Here is a 17,093-nt window from a genome sequence, read left to right as displayed (position 1 = left end):
CAAGGGGTGGACAGAGAGGTCTGCGAACCACCCACCAACTCTTCCCCCAAGAATTTACGGCTCCCAGAAAATGCACTCCTGGTCTAAGCCATGAAAACGGGCCTCGACCCCTGGGCCCTGTCCCCGATTTAGGACTGACTGCTGCCAAGCCTCGGAGCTGTAACCAAAACAAAAGGAGCTCGCGTCCGGCGCCCCAAAGAGGCAGGTATCTTCAGGCCACAGAAGCACCCACACACTCCTGTGCTCCACTGGGCAGCGACCAAACTCAATCCTAGGACCCGTGTGTAGAACAAGGAGTACAGAACTGTGGGCTCTGGATCATCCCCTAGATTTTATCACAGCCACTGGCCACCTCCGAAAAAGGGTTCAAAGCCAGTCTAGTCAGCAGTCTCTGAGGAAAGGTTTTCCTGAACGTTCCAGGAACCAAGAAGAGAGGGGAATGTGTGAAGCGAAAGAGGGAGATCCCAAACATTTCGCTTAGGCACCCAGGACTCAAAGTAAATGGCCAAGAAAGGTCATCGCAGCCCGAAATCCACTGCCTCCTCAGCATCGGGAGCGCGGGAGCCAAGGCGCCGGGCCGCGCGAAGGCTTCTGGGGGCTGTAGTTCCCCGCTCGGCCCTCACCGCGACACCGGAGAGCTGGGCACTGCAGGCGAACTACGACTCCCAGAGGGTAGCGCGCCTCCGCGACGACCACAGATCCGCATCAAAAGAACTGGTCCAGAACTGCACCTCTAAACCTAAGCTTTCTCCTCTCCACTGTTTAATTCAGTTCCATGGAGTAAACCTTAGGACTCGGGTAGTGATCGCCTTACCTTCTCCGGGAGGCAAAGCCGCGTCCACGCGCGCCACCGCCATACTTGCTGCTTGCTAATAATACCAGGCAACCGTCCTCCCGCGGCTCTGTGGAGCTTGTACTCTGAAGGAGAGAGCCGGAAACTATAACTCCCAGGATGCACGGCTCCCAGACGGCCCAATTGGCTGCTTACGCCTAATGATGTGAAGCTGGGGTTAGAATCTGAGGGTAGTGAGCTCAGGGACCTGACCCACTCGCTTATTTGACAGATGAATTAACTGCCTTATTAGATGATCATTTCACTTCCTTATCCAGGTGTTTGCGAAATTTGACACTTTTACTGTCGGGATGATTGTAAGGAAGCTACTTAATGCAGACTGAATTTGACAACTCATTGCTGGAAGTCTCTGTGGGGGCTGCTCTATTCTTTTGATAATTGTGAATAAGTTGAAAGTTTTCAACTCCGCTATAGGAATGACCGATCGTGTTGAGATCATAAAAGTGGATACATTTTATTTGAAAAATTAGTTAAGTAAAAGTAAAGTATGCCGAAATAGAAACTTTTATACAGTATGTTTAAGTGATTGTTCTTGAATATTTGACAAATCTTTTGACTTAGGGGTATAAATATGAACCAAGAACTTTTCCAGGGAGTATTCAAAATAACTTTAAAATATAATTTCCAGGCCGAGCGCAGTGGCTCACGCCTGTAATCCCAGCACTTTGGGAGGTCGAGGCAGGCTGATCACCTGAGGTTGGGAGTTCAAGACCAGCCTGGCCAACATGGAGAAACCCCGTCTATAGTAAAAATACAAAAAAATTAGCCTGGCGTGGTGGTGCATGCCTGTAATCCCAGGCGCTCGGGAGGCTGAGGCAGGAGAATCACTTGAACCCGGCAGGCAGAGGTTGCGGTGAACCGATATCGTGCCATTGTACTCCAGCCTGGGCAACAAGAGTGAAACTATGTCTCCAAATATATATATATAATGATCTATTATATAATATATATATTATTTATATAAATATATTTTTATATAGTCTCCAAATTCAAGAATTATATTGCCTAGTTGGAAGGAAGCAGGCTCACACGTTTTTTTTTTCTTTAATAGAGACAATTTTTTTTTTTTTTTTTTTTTTTTTTTTTGGCCCAGGCTGGCCTTGAACTCCTGAGCTCAAGTAATCCTTCTGCCTCAGACCCGCAAAATGCTGGGATTACAGGCGTGAGCGACTGCGCGGAGCCTTCTTTCTTTTGATACAACTGTTACATGCTAAATGGTGTGATTATGACTGAACTCGGTAAGATTTCAAGGAATGGAGAAAGAAATGGAATCTGGAATCTTCAGTGAAGACTTGATGGAGGAAGTAAAATGTACCCATCTTTTGATGGGTAGACTCTGAACAGTTCAAAAGTAAAAGGTGAAAAGATTAGCACAGGCTGCAGTTGGTAACAAAGTTGTGCTCACGGGAAGTGAGAAACTAAACAGAGTATACAAAAAGCTTCTGCTTTCTACTACCAGCTCTCCGATTTCCTCTTGCAACCTTTATTCTGAACTCCTCTGTTTCGGAAACAGCAGTCTCCAAAGTCTGATCATTTTTGCTTGGGAAAATCTAGTAACTCATGCTTCTAGATTTCCAGGTACTGGATTCTCTGAGCATTCTCTCTTTCCTGGGTTCTCCTATCTCTCTACACTGTTTTAACTCCTTTCAATTCTTGTTTCCTGCTGTTTTGGTCTAAAGAAAAATTTCCTACTTCTGAAGGGGTAATTAAGACTAGGATTGTTTTCCTTTTAACCAAGAAACTCCTTACCTAGAAAACACAATCTTACTATATGTGTAAGAACAAAGCGAGGACTGATTTGTCCACTGTTGTATCCTTGCAAATTGGCACAGGTTGGCAGGTAAAAATGACCTACTTTCTGTAGAAGTAGAAGCCTATTCTTCACATGTAAGCTGTGATTACTATTTTATCACATCTTAAATATGTAAATCTCAGGCTGCGCATGGTGACTCACGCTTGTAATCCCGGCACTTTGGGAGGCTGAGGCGGGAGGATCACCTGAGGTCAGGGGTTCGAAACCAGCCTGGCCAACATGGCAAAACCCCATCTCTACCAAAAATACAAAATTAGCCGGGCATAGTTGCACATGCCTGTAATTCCAGCTACTTGGGAGGCTGAGGCAGGAGAATCACTTGAACCTAGGAGGCGGAGGTTGCAGTGAGCCGAGATCATGCCACTGCACTCCAGCCTGGACAGTAAGAGCAAAACTCCATCTCAAAAAAAAAAGAAGAAAGGGAAGGGGAAGGGGAAGAGAAGGGGGAGGGAGAAGGAAGGAAGGAAAGGAAGGGAAGGCAAGGAAAGGGAAGGAAAAGGAAGGGAAGGGAAAAAGCAAGCCTGAATACTGCCTCTGCTAACCCTTATTCCCTGGAATAGGCCATAGGGATCTGGGGGAAAGGGTTTACAGTTCTTTCCAATTAAGCAAGGTAATTACTTGGTAGGGAGGTCCTGGAAGCTTCAAAGGTACTTAAGAAGCACAGGTTCCTGCAAGTTCATAGCAATAGCAGAAACATTGTTTGCATGGTTCATCTGCCCTGGAATCCAGAGGAAAGGGCCAAAGGACTCTTTTTATGCAGCTAAGTATAGTCACGGCTTTTAAAGTGAGTAGCCAGATGTTCCTGGGCAAGGTCTCCCCTGCCCAAGTGACTCCGCAACCCTTTAAAATTACTGCACAGAAATTCTTTTGCGCTTCAAATAATAGCTTTTACACCTAAAATCAAATTGCTACACTTTAAACTGCCTCATTTTGTATGTATGTTAAACCCTATAAGCTCAAACCAAATTAGGATTCTACTAATTAAGACTATGAACCTCTCAGTAAGGTAACGTCTCTCTGGCAGGCCCAGGCCCTGTGAGAAAGACTTTCCTATCAACACAGTGTACTTGATCCCTACAACAGCTGAGTACCCTGATCTTTGCCATGTCTAATTCATCTGCCCACAGTTACTGGCATGATCTAAGTAAAACAATGCCTTTTAACATGTTATTGCCCTCTCAAAAACTTCTCACTTGAAGTTCAACTTGCAAGGGCCACCATAATCTGGCTTCACCTTACCTCCCACCGTTCATCCCACTGGTTTTCATTTGGTGTTTTTGAGTGAGGGATTGATATAATGATACTTGTGTTGTAGGAAGGTTAAACTGCTCATATAACAAGGATGAATTGAAAGGAATAATTGAATTGAAAGGAAGAAGGCAGTAAGGAGATTGTCGTAATAGAGGCTAGTAACCTTCAACGGCGGTTTCAGGAGAGTATTATAAACAAGTTTAGATAACAGGAAGTTAAGAGACTAGGTAGACAAGAAACTGGAACATTTGTGGATGGTACAATTTACCTTGAGAAAATGAAGGTGGTTTTCTAATTAGGATTGAAATCATATTTGAAAGAAGTAAATATAACTTTGAAGTTTCCATTCAAGTTTTAAAATGAAGAAGTTACTAATGTAAAGAATTTTGACACTGTAAAGATTTGGAAACTATGAGAATTTTTTTAACAATAAAAAATCTTTTTTTTAAATTTTTTTATTTTTTTGGACACAGGGTCTTGCTTTGTTGCCCAGACTCGAGTGCAGTGGCACAGTCCTGGCTCACTGCAGCCTCGACCTCCTGGGCTCAAACAATCCTCCCACTTCAGCCTTCTGAGTAGCTGAGACTACAGGTGTACACCACCACACCTGGCTAATTTTTTTTTTTTTTTTTTTGTAGACAGAGGTCTCACCATGTTGCAATCCTCCTGCCTTAGCCTCCCAAAGTGCTGGGATTATAGGCGGCCACCATGCCTGGTTTAACAATAAAAAATCTTCATGCAAAGGTTTAGGTGCACAAAATTATAAATATCTCCTTCCTTGATTAATATTCATGTGTAGACTCTTCTGGTCCTGCTTCCTTATCTATGACCTATGGAATGGAAAGAGAGATTGCCAATATTCACAGGTTATCCAGGTGCCCCAGATGAGATTAACTTTCTTCATTATTAGTTATTATTATTATTATTTATCTCCTGCTATGTGGTAGGCTTTGTGATAACTAGTTTACATATATTGACCCTAATTTTCACAAAATCCTTACAAGTAGATGCCAAGAGGTTATGTTACAGTTGTTGGAAACAATATAGGACACCCAGTTAAACTTGAATTTCAGATAACAGTGAATAATGTTTTAATATAAGTATGTCCCAAGTATTCATGTTTTGTTGCAGTATACATCTTATGTAATACATGCAATATTTAGGACATAGCTATACATAGAAAAGTGTTGTTTATCCAAAATTCAAATTCAACTGGTGTCTTATATTTTTATTTGCATTTATATTTATTTTGTTAATTTACAGCAACCTAAAAAGAAGGACAGACAGAATTTTGGTTTTGTTTGTTTGTTTTTTGAGACGGAGTCTTGCTCCGTAGCACAGGCTGGAGTGCAGTGGCACAATATCAGCTCACTGCAACCTCTGCCTCTCGGGTTCAAGAGATTCTTCTGCCTCAGCCTACCAAGTAGCTGAGACTACAGGTGCCCACCACAATGCCCAGGTAACGTTTGTTTTTGTTTTGTTTTGTTTTGTTGAGACAGGGTCTCACTCTGTCGCCCAGATTGGAGTGCAGTGGCGCAATCTCAGCTCACTGCAACCTCCGGCTCCTGGGTTCAAGCAATTCCTCAGCCTCAGCCTCTTGAGTAGCTGGGATCACAGGCATGAGCCACCCCACGCCCAGCCAGAATTTTGAATTCATGTTCAACTACATATTAAACTTTTCAGTGAGACGCAGTAGCTCACACTTGTAATCCCAACACTTTGGAAGTCCTAGGTGGATGGATCACCTGAGGTCAGAAGTTTGAGACTAGCCTGGCCAACATGGTGAAATCTTGTCTCTACTAAAAATACAAAAATCAGCCGGGTATAGTGGTAGGCACCTGTAATCCCAGCTACTCTGGAGGCTGAAGCAGGAGAATCACTTGAACCTGAAAGGCAGGTTGCAGTGAGCTGAGATCTTGCCACTGCACTCCAGCCTGGGTAACAGAACAAGAATCCATCTCAAAAACAAACAAACAAACCAAAAAAAGAAATAAATAAACTTTCCAATGACTGATGTAAAAATATTATTGCTGCATTTTTTTTAAATTTCTTAACTTTTTAATAGACATGGTGTCTCACTATATTGCCCAGGCCAGTCTCGAACTCCTGGGCTCAAGAAATCCTCCTGCCTCAGCCTCTCAAAGTGCTAGGATTACAGGTGTGAGCTACCACACCTGGACAGATGCACATTTTACTTTCGTAATTATAGCCTTAATGAATATGTTTATAGACATATAAATATTCATATTTGTGTTTAGAAAGAATTCTGGAAGGAGCCACAAGAAACTATTAACTGTAGTTGCCTGAGGGAAGGGTGAAATGGAAATGGGACAGAGGGATTGATGAGGAACAGAGCTGGGGAGAAATTTTTCACTGAATATATTTACTTAGTCCCAGCTCCTCTGGAGGCTGAAGCAAGAACGCCTGAGCCCAGGAGTCTGAGGTGTAGAGCCCTATGATCATGCCTGTGAATAGCCCCTGCACCATGACCTGCGCAACACAGTGTGAAATTAAATAATTTAAACTTAAAGCTGTTGGAAATTTAAAATATTTTCCGCCTTGAGAGGAATGTGGCTATGTGGCCTGAATCACATAGCATGAAGCTACAACTTCTGCTTCTCCGATTATAGATTAAATCTCATATTCATTCTTGTCCTGCAAATGATTAGGAAAAACTGAATGGTGCTAGAAGTAGCAAGACCTTATCTCTAAAAATAATCATAATTTTTAAAAATCAGTTTTTCATAATGGCAGCAGACAAAAAATTATCACTGCAGTGTCTATGGCTAACAAAAGGCCCCAGAGAAACTAGAGCCCAAAATCCATGACAATGGAAAGAAACCACAATGTAAGAAATGCTTGTGAACAGTTATGTTTGAGTCAGAATGGGAATGGTGATGTTTTGCTGGGTACCAACTAGCACACCTGGTTAATGGAAAGATAACCAAGGTGTAAGTTTTTTGTCTTTTTTTTTTTTCCAGCAAATTGCAATACAGTGAGTATACTATGATTCCAGTTTTTTAAAAAAAATTATATATCAGGAAAGTGTGAAAAAATTTAACAAAGTCTGAACGATGGAGACCCCAGACACAGAGCCTATTTAGCATACTGAGGGAGCACTAGGCTCCAAAGCTAGACCATGGAAGAATCCCATTATTGTCACTTACCAGCCACGTATTCTTGACTTGTGATTTAAACTCTGTGGTCTGCCCTGTGAAAAATGGTAATATTAATCATTCCCCAATTATATCACTATTGTGATAATCCAATCAATTAAATCCTGTTAGAAATCCAAATAGTGCCTAACATGTGGAAAATACTCATTAAAATGTACTGATTTGTTGTTGTTGTTGTTGTTGTTGTTGTTGTTGTTGTTGAGACAGAGTTTCAGTATTGTTGCCCAGGCTGGTGTGCAATGGCGCGATCTTTGCTCACTGCAACCTCTGCCTCCCAGGTCCAAACAATTCTCCTGCCTCCACCTCCCAAGTAGCTGGGATTACAGGCATACCACAATACACCTGACTAATTTTGTATTTTCAGCAGAGATGGGGTTTCACCACGTTGGTCAAGCTGGTCTCAAACTCCCAACCTCACATGATCCTCCCGCCTCGGCCTCCCAAAGTGCTGGGATTACAGGCGTGAGCCACCATGCCCAGGAAAAGGTACCGATTTTTAAATTGTTGCTAAGGTGGCACTGTCCAATAGAAACAGGTATACCTCATATGAAATTTTAAGGTTTCTAATAGCCATATTTTAAAAAGACAAAATATATTTTATTTATTCATATTAGCATTTCAAAATATAAACAATATAAAAAATGAGATATTTTGCATTCTTTTAATTTCTTTCTTTTTCTTTTTTTTTTTTTTTTTGTGATGGAGTTTCACTCTTGTTGCCCTGGCTAGAGTACAATGGAGCAATCTCAGCTCACTGCAACCTCCGTCCCTACCCCACAGAGTCAAGCGATTCTCTTGCCTCAGCCTCCCGAGTAGCTGAGATTACAGGCTGTGCGACACCATGCCCAGCTAATTTTTGTATTTTTAGTAGAGACGGGGTTTTACCATGTTGGCCAGGCGGGTCTCTAACTCCTGACCTCAAGTTATCCGCCCACCTCAGCCTCCCAAAGTGCTGGGATTACAGGCATGAGCCACTGTGCCCAGCCCCTAAATTTTCAATTGAGAATATAATGAATCATTTTTATAAAAGTTCTACTGCCTTTCAGAAAAACTTCAAAAGAGATTAAATAGAAACGTCAAGGATTCCTTTACTATTCTTTTAAACAAAACACAACTTCTGATTTGTTTACTTTATTATTTATTTAGTTTACCTAAATAACCTGAAAAATATTCTTGAAATTAATGTATACATCCAACTCTTTTTTTCTTATATTTAGCTGATATACAGGGGGGAAAATAAAATGAATATTTTAGAATCTCATCTTGAGTTGGGTAATTCTTCATTTTTCTGGCCGTGACATTGCACTCTTTTTTTTTTTTTTTTTGAGACAGTCTCCCAACAGTCCAGGCTGGAGTGCAGTGGCGCAATCTCCGCTCACTGCAACCTCCGCTTCTCAGGCTCAAGTAATCCTCCTTTCAGCCTCCAAAGTAGCTGGGACTACAGGTGCGAGCCACCACTCCCAGCTATTTTTTTGTATTTTCAGTACAGATGGGGCTTCACCATGTTGGCCAGGCTGGTCTCAAATTCCTAGCCTCAAGTCATCTGCCTGCCTCGGCCTCCCAAGGTGCTAGCATTACAGGCCTGAGCCACCATGCCCAGCTGACACTGCATTCTATTTAAGATTCCTGCTTTAAGCATGTTCTGACTAGGCTGGATGCGGTGGCCCATGCCTATAATTCCAGCACTTTGGGAGGCCGAGGCAGGGGATCGCTTAAGCCCAGGAATCCAAGACCAGCCAGGGCAATATAGAGAGAGCCTGTCTCTGCAAAACTTAAAATGAATTAGCCGAGTATGGTGGCACGAGCCTGTGGGCCCAGCTACTGGGGAGGCTGTGGTGGAAGGATTGCTCAGGCCGGAGTTTGAGGCTGCAATGAGCTGTGATCATGCCATTGCAGTTCAGCCTTGGTGATGGAGTGAGATCCTGTATCAAAACTAAAAAAACTGTTCTGTCCATCCTCCTGAAATCTCACTGGTTTCAGGGATGACAGGTTGGTAGTTTACCTTTAGAGGAGTAGTGAAAGCAATTATTCACTGGTCCCCCAACCTGTGTTGTTTTTCTCTCCCTCAAAGAGCTTCCTATTTGTCATGCAAGAAGCCTGGATAGAACCTCATTATAACATAGCAAAGTAATTAACCCTCTGTCTAAATACTGTGGAATTTTGTTGTTGAAATTCTTTGACTTTGGTTTTAAATTTCTTTTTGGTTTACTGACCACTTCTGAAAGACCATAATCTACAAAAGTTGTGGCCCCTCTTCTAGACAAGTGCACAGAGAACACACATAAAACTATCAGTATATAACCTTTCCTACTGTTTGGTTTTTACTATTGTATAACACCTACTCAAAAGCATAATTCTTTCTGACTTCAGAGCAATTGACTTTTTATTTTATTGTGGTTTCTGATTGTATGAGCAATATATGGGTTTTTTTCAACATTCAGGAAAACAAAATAATACATAAAATACAAAGTAAAAGTTTTTCTAATCTCACCCCTTAGAGATGCATTGTCTAATACAGTAGCTAATATCCACATTTGCCTGCTGAGCACTGGAAATGTGGCTAGTCCTAAATGAGATGTGCTATAAGTGTAAAATACACACTGGATTTCAAAGACTTAATTAAAAATAAGAATGCAAGCCTGAGCAACATGGCAAAACTCCGTCTGTAGTAAAAATACAAAAACTAGCTGGGCATGGTGGTGTGTGCCTGTAGCCCCAGCCACTCAGGAGGCAGGTGGGAGGATTGCTTGAGCCCAGGAAGTTGAGGTTGCTGTGAGCTGAGATTGGGCCACTGCACTCCAGCCTGGGCAACAGAGCAAGACCTTGCCTCAAAAAAAATAAAATAAAATCACAGCTACTTGGGAGGCTGAAACAGGAGAATCGCTTGAACCCAGCACAGGGTGTGGGAGGGGAGTGAGCCGAGATTTTGCCATTGCACTCCAGCCTGGGCGACAGAATGAAACTCCATCTCAAAAAAACAGAAAAGAAAAACAAAGAAAATTAAGTGAATAAGTTCTTTATTTTTTACAGAACAATATGAATATATTTTTTAAATTCTAACTTTAATTTCTACCTGGAAGATTTCTAGTGCTTAAAAGCTTCGGCACATTATAAGAGTGGTAGTTTTGCTCTTTCCTCCCACCTTTGACTTGATTCATTTTTTTAAATAAATTTGTTTTTATTTTTTAATTTATTATTTTTATAGAAACAGGGTCTCACTATGTTGCCCAGGCTGGTCTTGAACTCCTGGCCTCAAGCAATCCTCCTGACTCAGCCTCCTAAGGTGCTGAGATTACAGCTATGAGCTATCACACCTGGGTGATTATTCTTTTCTGAAACGGAGTTTCACTGTTGTTGCCTAGGCTGGAGTGCAATGGTGCCATCTGGCTCACCGCAACCTCTGTCTCCTGGGTTCAAGCAATTCTCCTGCCCCAGCCTACCAAGTAACTGGGATTACAGGCATGCACCACCACGCCCCGCTAATTTTGTATGTTTAGTAGAGACCTCGTTCCTCCATGTTGGTCGGACTGGTCTTGAACTCCCAATCTTAGGTGATCCACCTGCCTTGGCCTCCCAGAGTGCTGGGATTACAGGCGTGAGCCACCGCTAGCCTGGCCGTTTTTTTTTTTTTTTTTTTTTTTTTTTGAGACGGAGTCTTGCTGTTGCCCGGGCTGGAGTGCAGTGGCCTGATCTGGGCTCACTGCAAGCTCCGCCTCCCGGGTTCACGCCATTCTCCTGCCTTAGCCTCCCAAGTAGCTGGGACTGCAGGCCCCCGCCACTACATCTGGCTAATTTTTTGTATTTTCAGTAGAGACAGGGTTTCACAGTATTAGCCAGCCTGGTCTCGATCTCCTGACCTCGTGATCCGCCTGCCTCGGCCTCCCAAAGTGCTGGGATTACAGGCATGAGCACCGCGCCCGGCCGCCCTTTTTTTTTTTTTTTTTTTTTTTTTTTTTTTTTTTTAAATGATGAGGAATGATGGTAAATTTATGGGTGAACTTGGCTGGGCCATGGTGCCCATCTATGAGGTCAAACGTTATTCTGAATGTCTCTGTGAAGGTGGTCTTGCGATAATGTGGGTGTGCCTCTTCCAATCAGTTTCCTAGCAAGAAAAGTCATTTATTACAGCATGTTAATTAAATGTTTGATTGAAGTGGCTGAAGAACTGTATACTTGTCCAGGTGTAGTGATTCATGCTGTAATCCCAGCACTTTGGGAGGCCAAGGCAGGAGGATCACTTGAGACCAGGAGTTCGAGACCAGCCTGGACAACATAGCAAGACCCTGTCTACTAAAAAGAATTAATAAAATTTTAATTAAAAAATTAAAATTTAAAAAATTAAATTTAAAAAAGAAAAACTTGCTTAAAAGCATTAGCCTTTAGGTGAGAACAGCTGCTTAAAGTGTTAAGGACACAGGAAACAACATCAATAGTAAAACAAGGCAAGTTAGTCACATGAGGTAGCCTATGCCTGTTGTCCTAGCTACTAAGGGAACTGAGTCAGCCCAGGAGTTCAAATCCTGGCAACACAGGAGATCCTAACACTGAAAAAAAAATTTTTTTTTTTTTTTAATTAGGGAAAAAAAAAAGCAAGGCAAGTGACTTTGAATGGTTTTTCTTAGCTTGTACTGAATTGACAGGTGTTATTGATGTTGCTCATTTGTTCTATATATTCAAGGAGTCAATGATTGAATTGACTGAATAATTAGCTCCAGAAACAGGTGAGAACATTTTTAAAGAAGGTGAAAAAACACTAATTAAGTATACCTGATGTAGAATATCTGATATATTGCAACTGATGATATAAAAAGAGAAAGGCTTAGCTTGACAAATTTACAATGCTTATGAAAATGTAAAGTGTTTAAATCCTGTGGTTATAACATCATTGGATTATTAAAAAACAGATAGTTTGTGGAAAACATTTGAACTTACCATGTACAGGTATTATTGAATCTGCAGTATCAATGATAAAATTAATTCATCCTCATGGACTTAACTGTTGTCAGTCCATGAATTTTTGGTCAAAAGAGCAGAATATCCTACCTTGCCCTGCCACACAGCATTTGATGACTTAGCAGTGATAACATTTTATTGTGATTTTTTTAAAGCCAAGATTGAAATTTTTCTAAATGAAAAGAATTTCTCTTAACCACTGTTACCTTTACAAATCACAAGATCTATAATTTAGAAAGAAGACTTTATGTCTTATAAAGGCTTACAGCCAGTTGGGCGCGGTGGCTCAGGCCTGTAATCCCAGCACTTTGGGAGGCTGAGGCAGGTGGATCACCTGAGGTTGGAGTTCGAGACCAACCTGCTCAACATGGTGAAAGCCCATCTCTACTAAAAATACAAAAAAAAAAAAAAAAAATTAGCTGGGCATGGTGGCAGGTGCCTGTAATCCCAGCTACTCGGGAGCCTGAAACTGGGAAGAGGAGGTTGCAGTGAGCCGAGATTGTGCCATTGCACTGCAGCCTGGGTGACAAGAACAAAACTCCATCTCAAAACAAAACAAAAGAAAGGCTTACAGCCTGCAAGGTGTCCATCCCATAGGCTGAGAAGAATAGCTTCCAGAGAGACTGGAGACGGGGACTTCAAAGGAGGAGTGGTTGGGGTAGGAGCTTTATGCTGAACAGTTTCGTTAAACGTACACATTCAACAGGTTACTGGAGAAACTCTGAATATTTATAAAGGTGATCCTGACAGATAGGTATTGAACAAACATGCATGTAACATATGACCGATGTTCACTTTGGAGTGGAGATTTAATACTTAAATGTATTATAATTAGGTCCTATACGTCAAAAGCTCTTTTGAATATATGAAGTCATGCAAGTGTGCAGCCTCTGCAAGCCTGCCAGAATCAGCCCATGTTGGCGGTCTTCTTATCAGGAGAAAGTTACTGAAATCAGTCTCTTATCCAATCAAAGCTGGTGGATCAAAGATCAGTTACTCAGTGTCTGATGGTGAGCTACGGTTGTTTTAATATTGCTTATGTCTAGGCCAGTGATGGTTTAGCTGTTATAGAAAAGGAAAAACCCTGGGGCAGTTAGAACACAGTTTATTATTTAAGATATATGACTTAACTCTTACCTGGCATGGCCTCGGGTCTTGTTTTTGATATCTTATTGACACAAAAAGTCCATTCTGTCAGTCTTAGGATCTTCTCTTCTTTAACATCAATGCTGATCGGTTGTCGTGTCTAAACTCCAAAAGGGAGGGAGTGTAATGAGGCATGTCTAACCTCCTGTCCTGTTACGATTAGGAACTTCATTTTAAAGGTTTTTCTGGGGTCCCCTTGGCCATGAGGGTACGTTCATGCAGTTGGCAGAGGGCTCAGGATTTTATTTTTAGTTTACACCACTGACTGAATGACTTTGAAATTCATTTTCGCTAGTTTGCTAATTTTGATGATTTAATGATACTTCCTCATAAAGTCAACATAAATTACAAAGCAAAACCGTACTGACACGCAAAACTTATTGTGATGAAGTCATTTTGACAACCAACATTATTTAAGCCACAAGTCAAAACAAAAAGCAAGCTCTCTATCCTCACATAAGTTTGCAGTGGTTATATTTTTCAAGTTCAAACTACAGTTTTAGTGGTATTTTACAGATCTCTGCAAACACAAAGGAAATTTCCATATTTCAAAACCATTTAACTGTGCAATTGAGGAGCTTCCACCTAACCATCAGTTAGAAATGATTCATCTGACATGCTAAAAGGCAGATATGAAGAGAATAATGTGCTTCTGTAATTGTTTTCCAAGAGAATAATATACTTAATTTAAATCATATGCCCTTGGGTTGACATCATATTGGGCAGTGCCTGTATGTATGAAAATATATTTTTCAAAGATAAAATCTGTAAAATTTCATTACAGATCATGATTGACAGATGAACATTTGCAATAGATTTTGATAGGGAATAAGAACTGTGAAACCTAATTAAGAAAAATGTTATTCTCCATCTCCCCACAAAAAAAATTTCATTCTTCTGGTTAGCATACCTGATTTACAAAAACTTGTACTCAGTATTATTATATTTTGAATTTCGTCAGTGAAAATGTTGTGGAAATTAGTTTTCCGTTTTTCTACAAGTATCTACATAATATCTTCAATTTTGCCCCTTAGCCCATAAAGCCTAAAATATTTACCTTCTGCCCTTTATAGAAAAAGTTTACTGCTTCTTATTCTACGGAAAGTAAAATCTAAGTAAGAAGTTAGACAGTGGAAGAGAAGAAAGATTTTCAGCTTGGGCACAGGAGAAAGAACCAATGGGGTATGTAAAAACTAAGCTATCATTCCACACCAAATCATATTTTTAAACCATATTTTGGCCAGGCACAGTGGCTCACATCTGTAATCCCAACACTGGGAGGCTGAGGTGGGAGACTTGCTTGAAGCCAGGAGTTGGAAACCAGCCTGAGCAACAAAACTAAACCCTTACCTCTACAAAAAATAAAACTAGGCCAGAAGCGGTGGTTCACGCCTGTAATCCCAGCACTTTGGGAGGCCAAGGCGGGTGGATCACGAGGTCAGGAGATCGAGACCATCCTGGCAAACACGGTGAAACCCCGTCTCTACTAAAAATACAAAAAAAAATTAGCTGGGCGTGGTGGCGGGTGCCCATAGTCCCAGCTTCTCGGGAGGCTGAGGCAGGAGAATGGCGTGAACCCGGGAGGCAGCGGAGCTTGCAGTGAGCGGGGATCGCGCCACTGCACTCTAGCCTGGGCGACAGAGCGAGACGCCGTCTCAAAGAATGAATGAATGAATGAATGAAAATAAAAATAATTAGCTAGGCACATGCTACTTGAGAGGCTGAGGTGGGAGGATCGCTTAAGCCCAAGAATTTGAGGCTGCAGTGACCTGGGATCTGTCCACTGCACTCCAGCTGGGCAACAGAGGGAGACCAAAAAAAACCCACCATGTTTTCTTGCACTTGCCTTTCTGAGTCAATCAGTAATACCAATTTCTTCCAGAAGATGTCTCCCTTTATTTTCCCTGAGTAATAGGAAAAATTTCAAACATACATAAAAATTCGAACAATTGTGCAATGAACATTCATTTACCTACACTTTGATTCTATGTTTTGGGGGTGATTGGGGAGACAGGGTCTGACTCTATCACCTAGGCTGGAGTACAGTGGTGTAATTAAGGCTCACTGCAACTTCTGCCTCCTGGGCTCAAGTGATCCTCCCAAATCAGGCCCCTGAGTAGCTAGGACTACAGGGAACATGCCATAACATCTAGTTAATTTTTTTTTTTTTTTTTTTTTTTTTTTTTTTTTTTTTTTGAGATGGAGTCTCGCTCTGTCGCCCAGGCTGGAGTGCAGTGGCGCGATCTGGGTTCACTGCAAGCTCCGCCTCCTGGGTTCACGCCATTCTGCCTCAGCCTCTAAGGTAGCTGGGACTACAGGCGCCGGCCACCACGCCTGGCTAATTTTTTTGTATTTTTAGTAGAGATGGGGTTTCACCGTGTTTGCCAGGATGGTCTCGATCTCCTGACCTCGTGATGCACCTGCCTTGGTCTCCCAAAGTGCTGGGATTACAGGCATGAGCCACTGCACCCGGCCCACACCCAGCTAATTTTTGTATCCATCTATCCATACATCAGTCATTTATCAGTCATTTATGGTGGTGCCTTTTTTTTTTTTTTTTTTTTGTTATGACACAGAGGTCTGGCTCTGTCACCCAGGCTGGAGTGCAGTGGCACGATCTTGCGATCTTGGCTCACTAAAACCTCCTCTTCTGGGCTCAAGCCATCCTCCCACCTCAGCCTCCCAAGTAGCTGGGACTGTAGGTATACACCACCACACCTGGCTAATTTTTGTATTTTTTGTAGAGATAAGGTTTCATCATGTTCCTCAGGCTGGTCTCCAACTCCTGGACTCAAGTCATCCACCCACCTCAGCCTCCCAAAGTGCCGCACTGGGCCCACTATGTTTTTTAGTGGACAAATACATCTCTCCCTAAATACTTCAGCATGTATTTCATTAACTAGTGTTCAATATTTATTTAGTTTCCTTTCTGCTGAAGTAAAATTTACATACACTGAAATTTTCAAATCTTAAATGAGCATCCCCTGAGTTTGACAAACTGTATTATTAAACTAAAACTCATCAAGATATAGAAAACTGGCCGGGTGCAGTGTCTCACACCTGTAATCCCAGCACTTTGAGAGGCCGAGGCTGGTGGATCACGTGAGGCTAGGAGTTCGAGACCAGGCTGGCCAACATGGTGAAACCCAGTCTCTACTAAAAATACGAAAATTAACTGGGCCTGGTGGCGGGTGCCTGTTATCCCAGCAACCTGGGAGGCTGAGGCAGGAGAATCGCTTGAAGCTGGGAGGCAGAGGTTGCAGTGAGTCGAGACTACACCATTGTACTCCAGCTTGGGCAACAAGAGTGAAACTCCTTCTCAAAAAAAAAAAAGATACAGAAAATTATTATTCACATGGGAAGGTCCCTCCTACCCCTTTCCAGTTAGTCCTTCCCTTCTAGATAAAGGCAACCAGTGTTCTGATTTTTTCCCCCACCATAGGTTATTTTGCATGATGTAGAATTTGATATATATGGAATCCTATGGCTTGTACTTTTAATGTAAGTCTTTCAATTAATATAATGTCTAAGACTCATCCATGTCGTGTAAATAAACAGTTCATTCTACTTTATTGTTAAGTAGTAGTACATTGATATGTATTATAGTTTGCTTATATATTCACCTATTGATGGGCACCTAAGCTGTTCCCCGTGTCTATTATGAATACAGCTGCTATAAGTATGGGGATTTTTTTTCCCGTATTTTTTTAATTACAAAGTAATACAAGTGGTGCTTACTTTATTTTTCAGGACTGAATTGTGGGACATAAATTAATCCCAAGACACATAATAATTGTTTGAAACTTTTTATCATGGAAAAGTAGTTTAAAAGTATATAATAATATAGAGACTATTTTAACAAACCCTAGTACCTAATATCCAGCTTCAACCATTACCCACT

General features: G+C 41.6%; 1 protein-coding gene across 4 annotated transcripts in view; it reads right to left on the bottom strand.

The window, feature by feature from the left end:
- The window catches only part of CEP97 (centrosomal protein 97), a 66,226-nt gene that overhangs the window by 39,608 nt on the left and 9,525 nt on the right, over positions 1-17,093 (bottom strand). For 2 of the 4 annotated variants that reach the window (XM_073009687.1, XM_073009688.1), the window contains exon 1: positions 815-1,741. In XM_073009687.1, the coding sequence (XP_072865788.1) occupies positions 815-857 (43 nt within the window). In that variant the 5' untranslated portion in view covers positions 858-1,741. Of the gene's footprint in view, positions 1-814; positions 1,742-7,084; positions 7,129-13,183; positions 15,337-17,093 lie in introns of those variants that run through there. The other 2 variants (XM_038003240.2, XM_007985961.3) reach the window with 2 other exon arrangements.

The sequence above is a fragment of the Chlorocebus sabaeus genome, chromosome 22, assembly GCF_047675955.1.
Source record: "Chlorocebus sabaeus isolate Y175 chromosome 22, mChlSab1.0.hap1, whole genome shotgun sequence".
Taxonomy (NCBI): Eukaryota; Metazoa; Chordata; class Mammalia; order Primates; family Cercopithecidae; genus Chlorocebus; species Chlorocebus sabaeus.
This window is presented reverse-complemented; position numbering and strand designations above follow the sequence as displayed.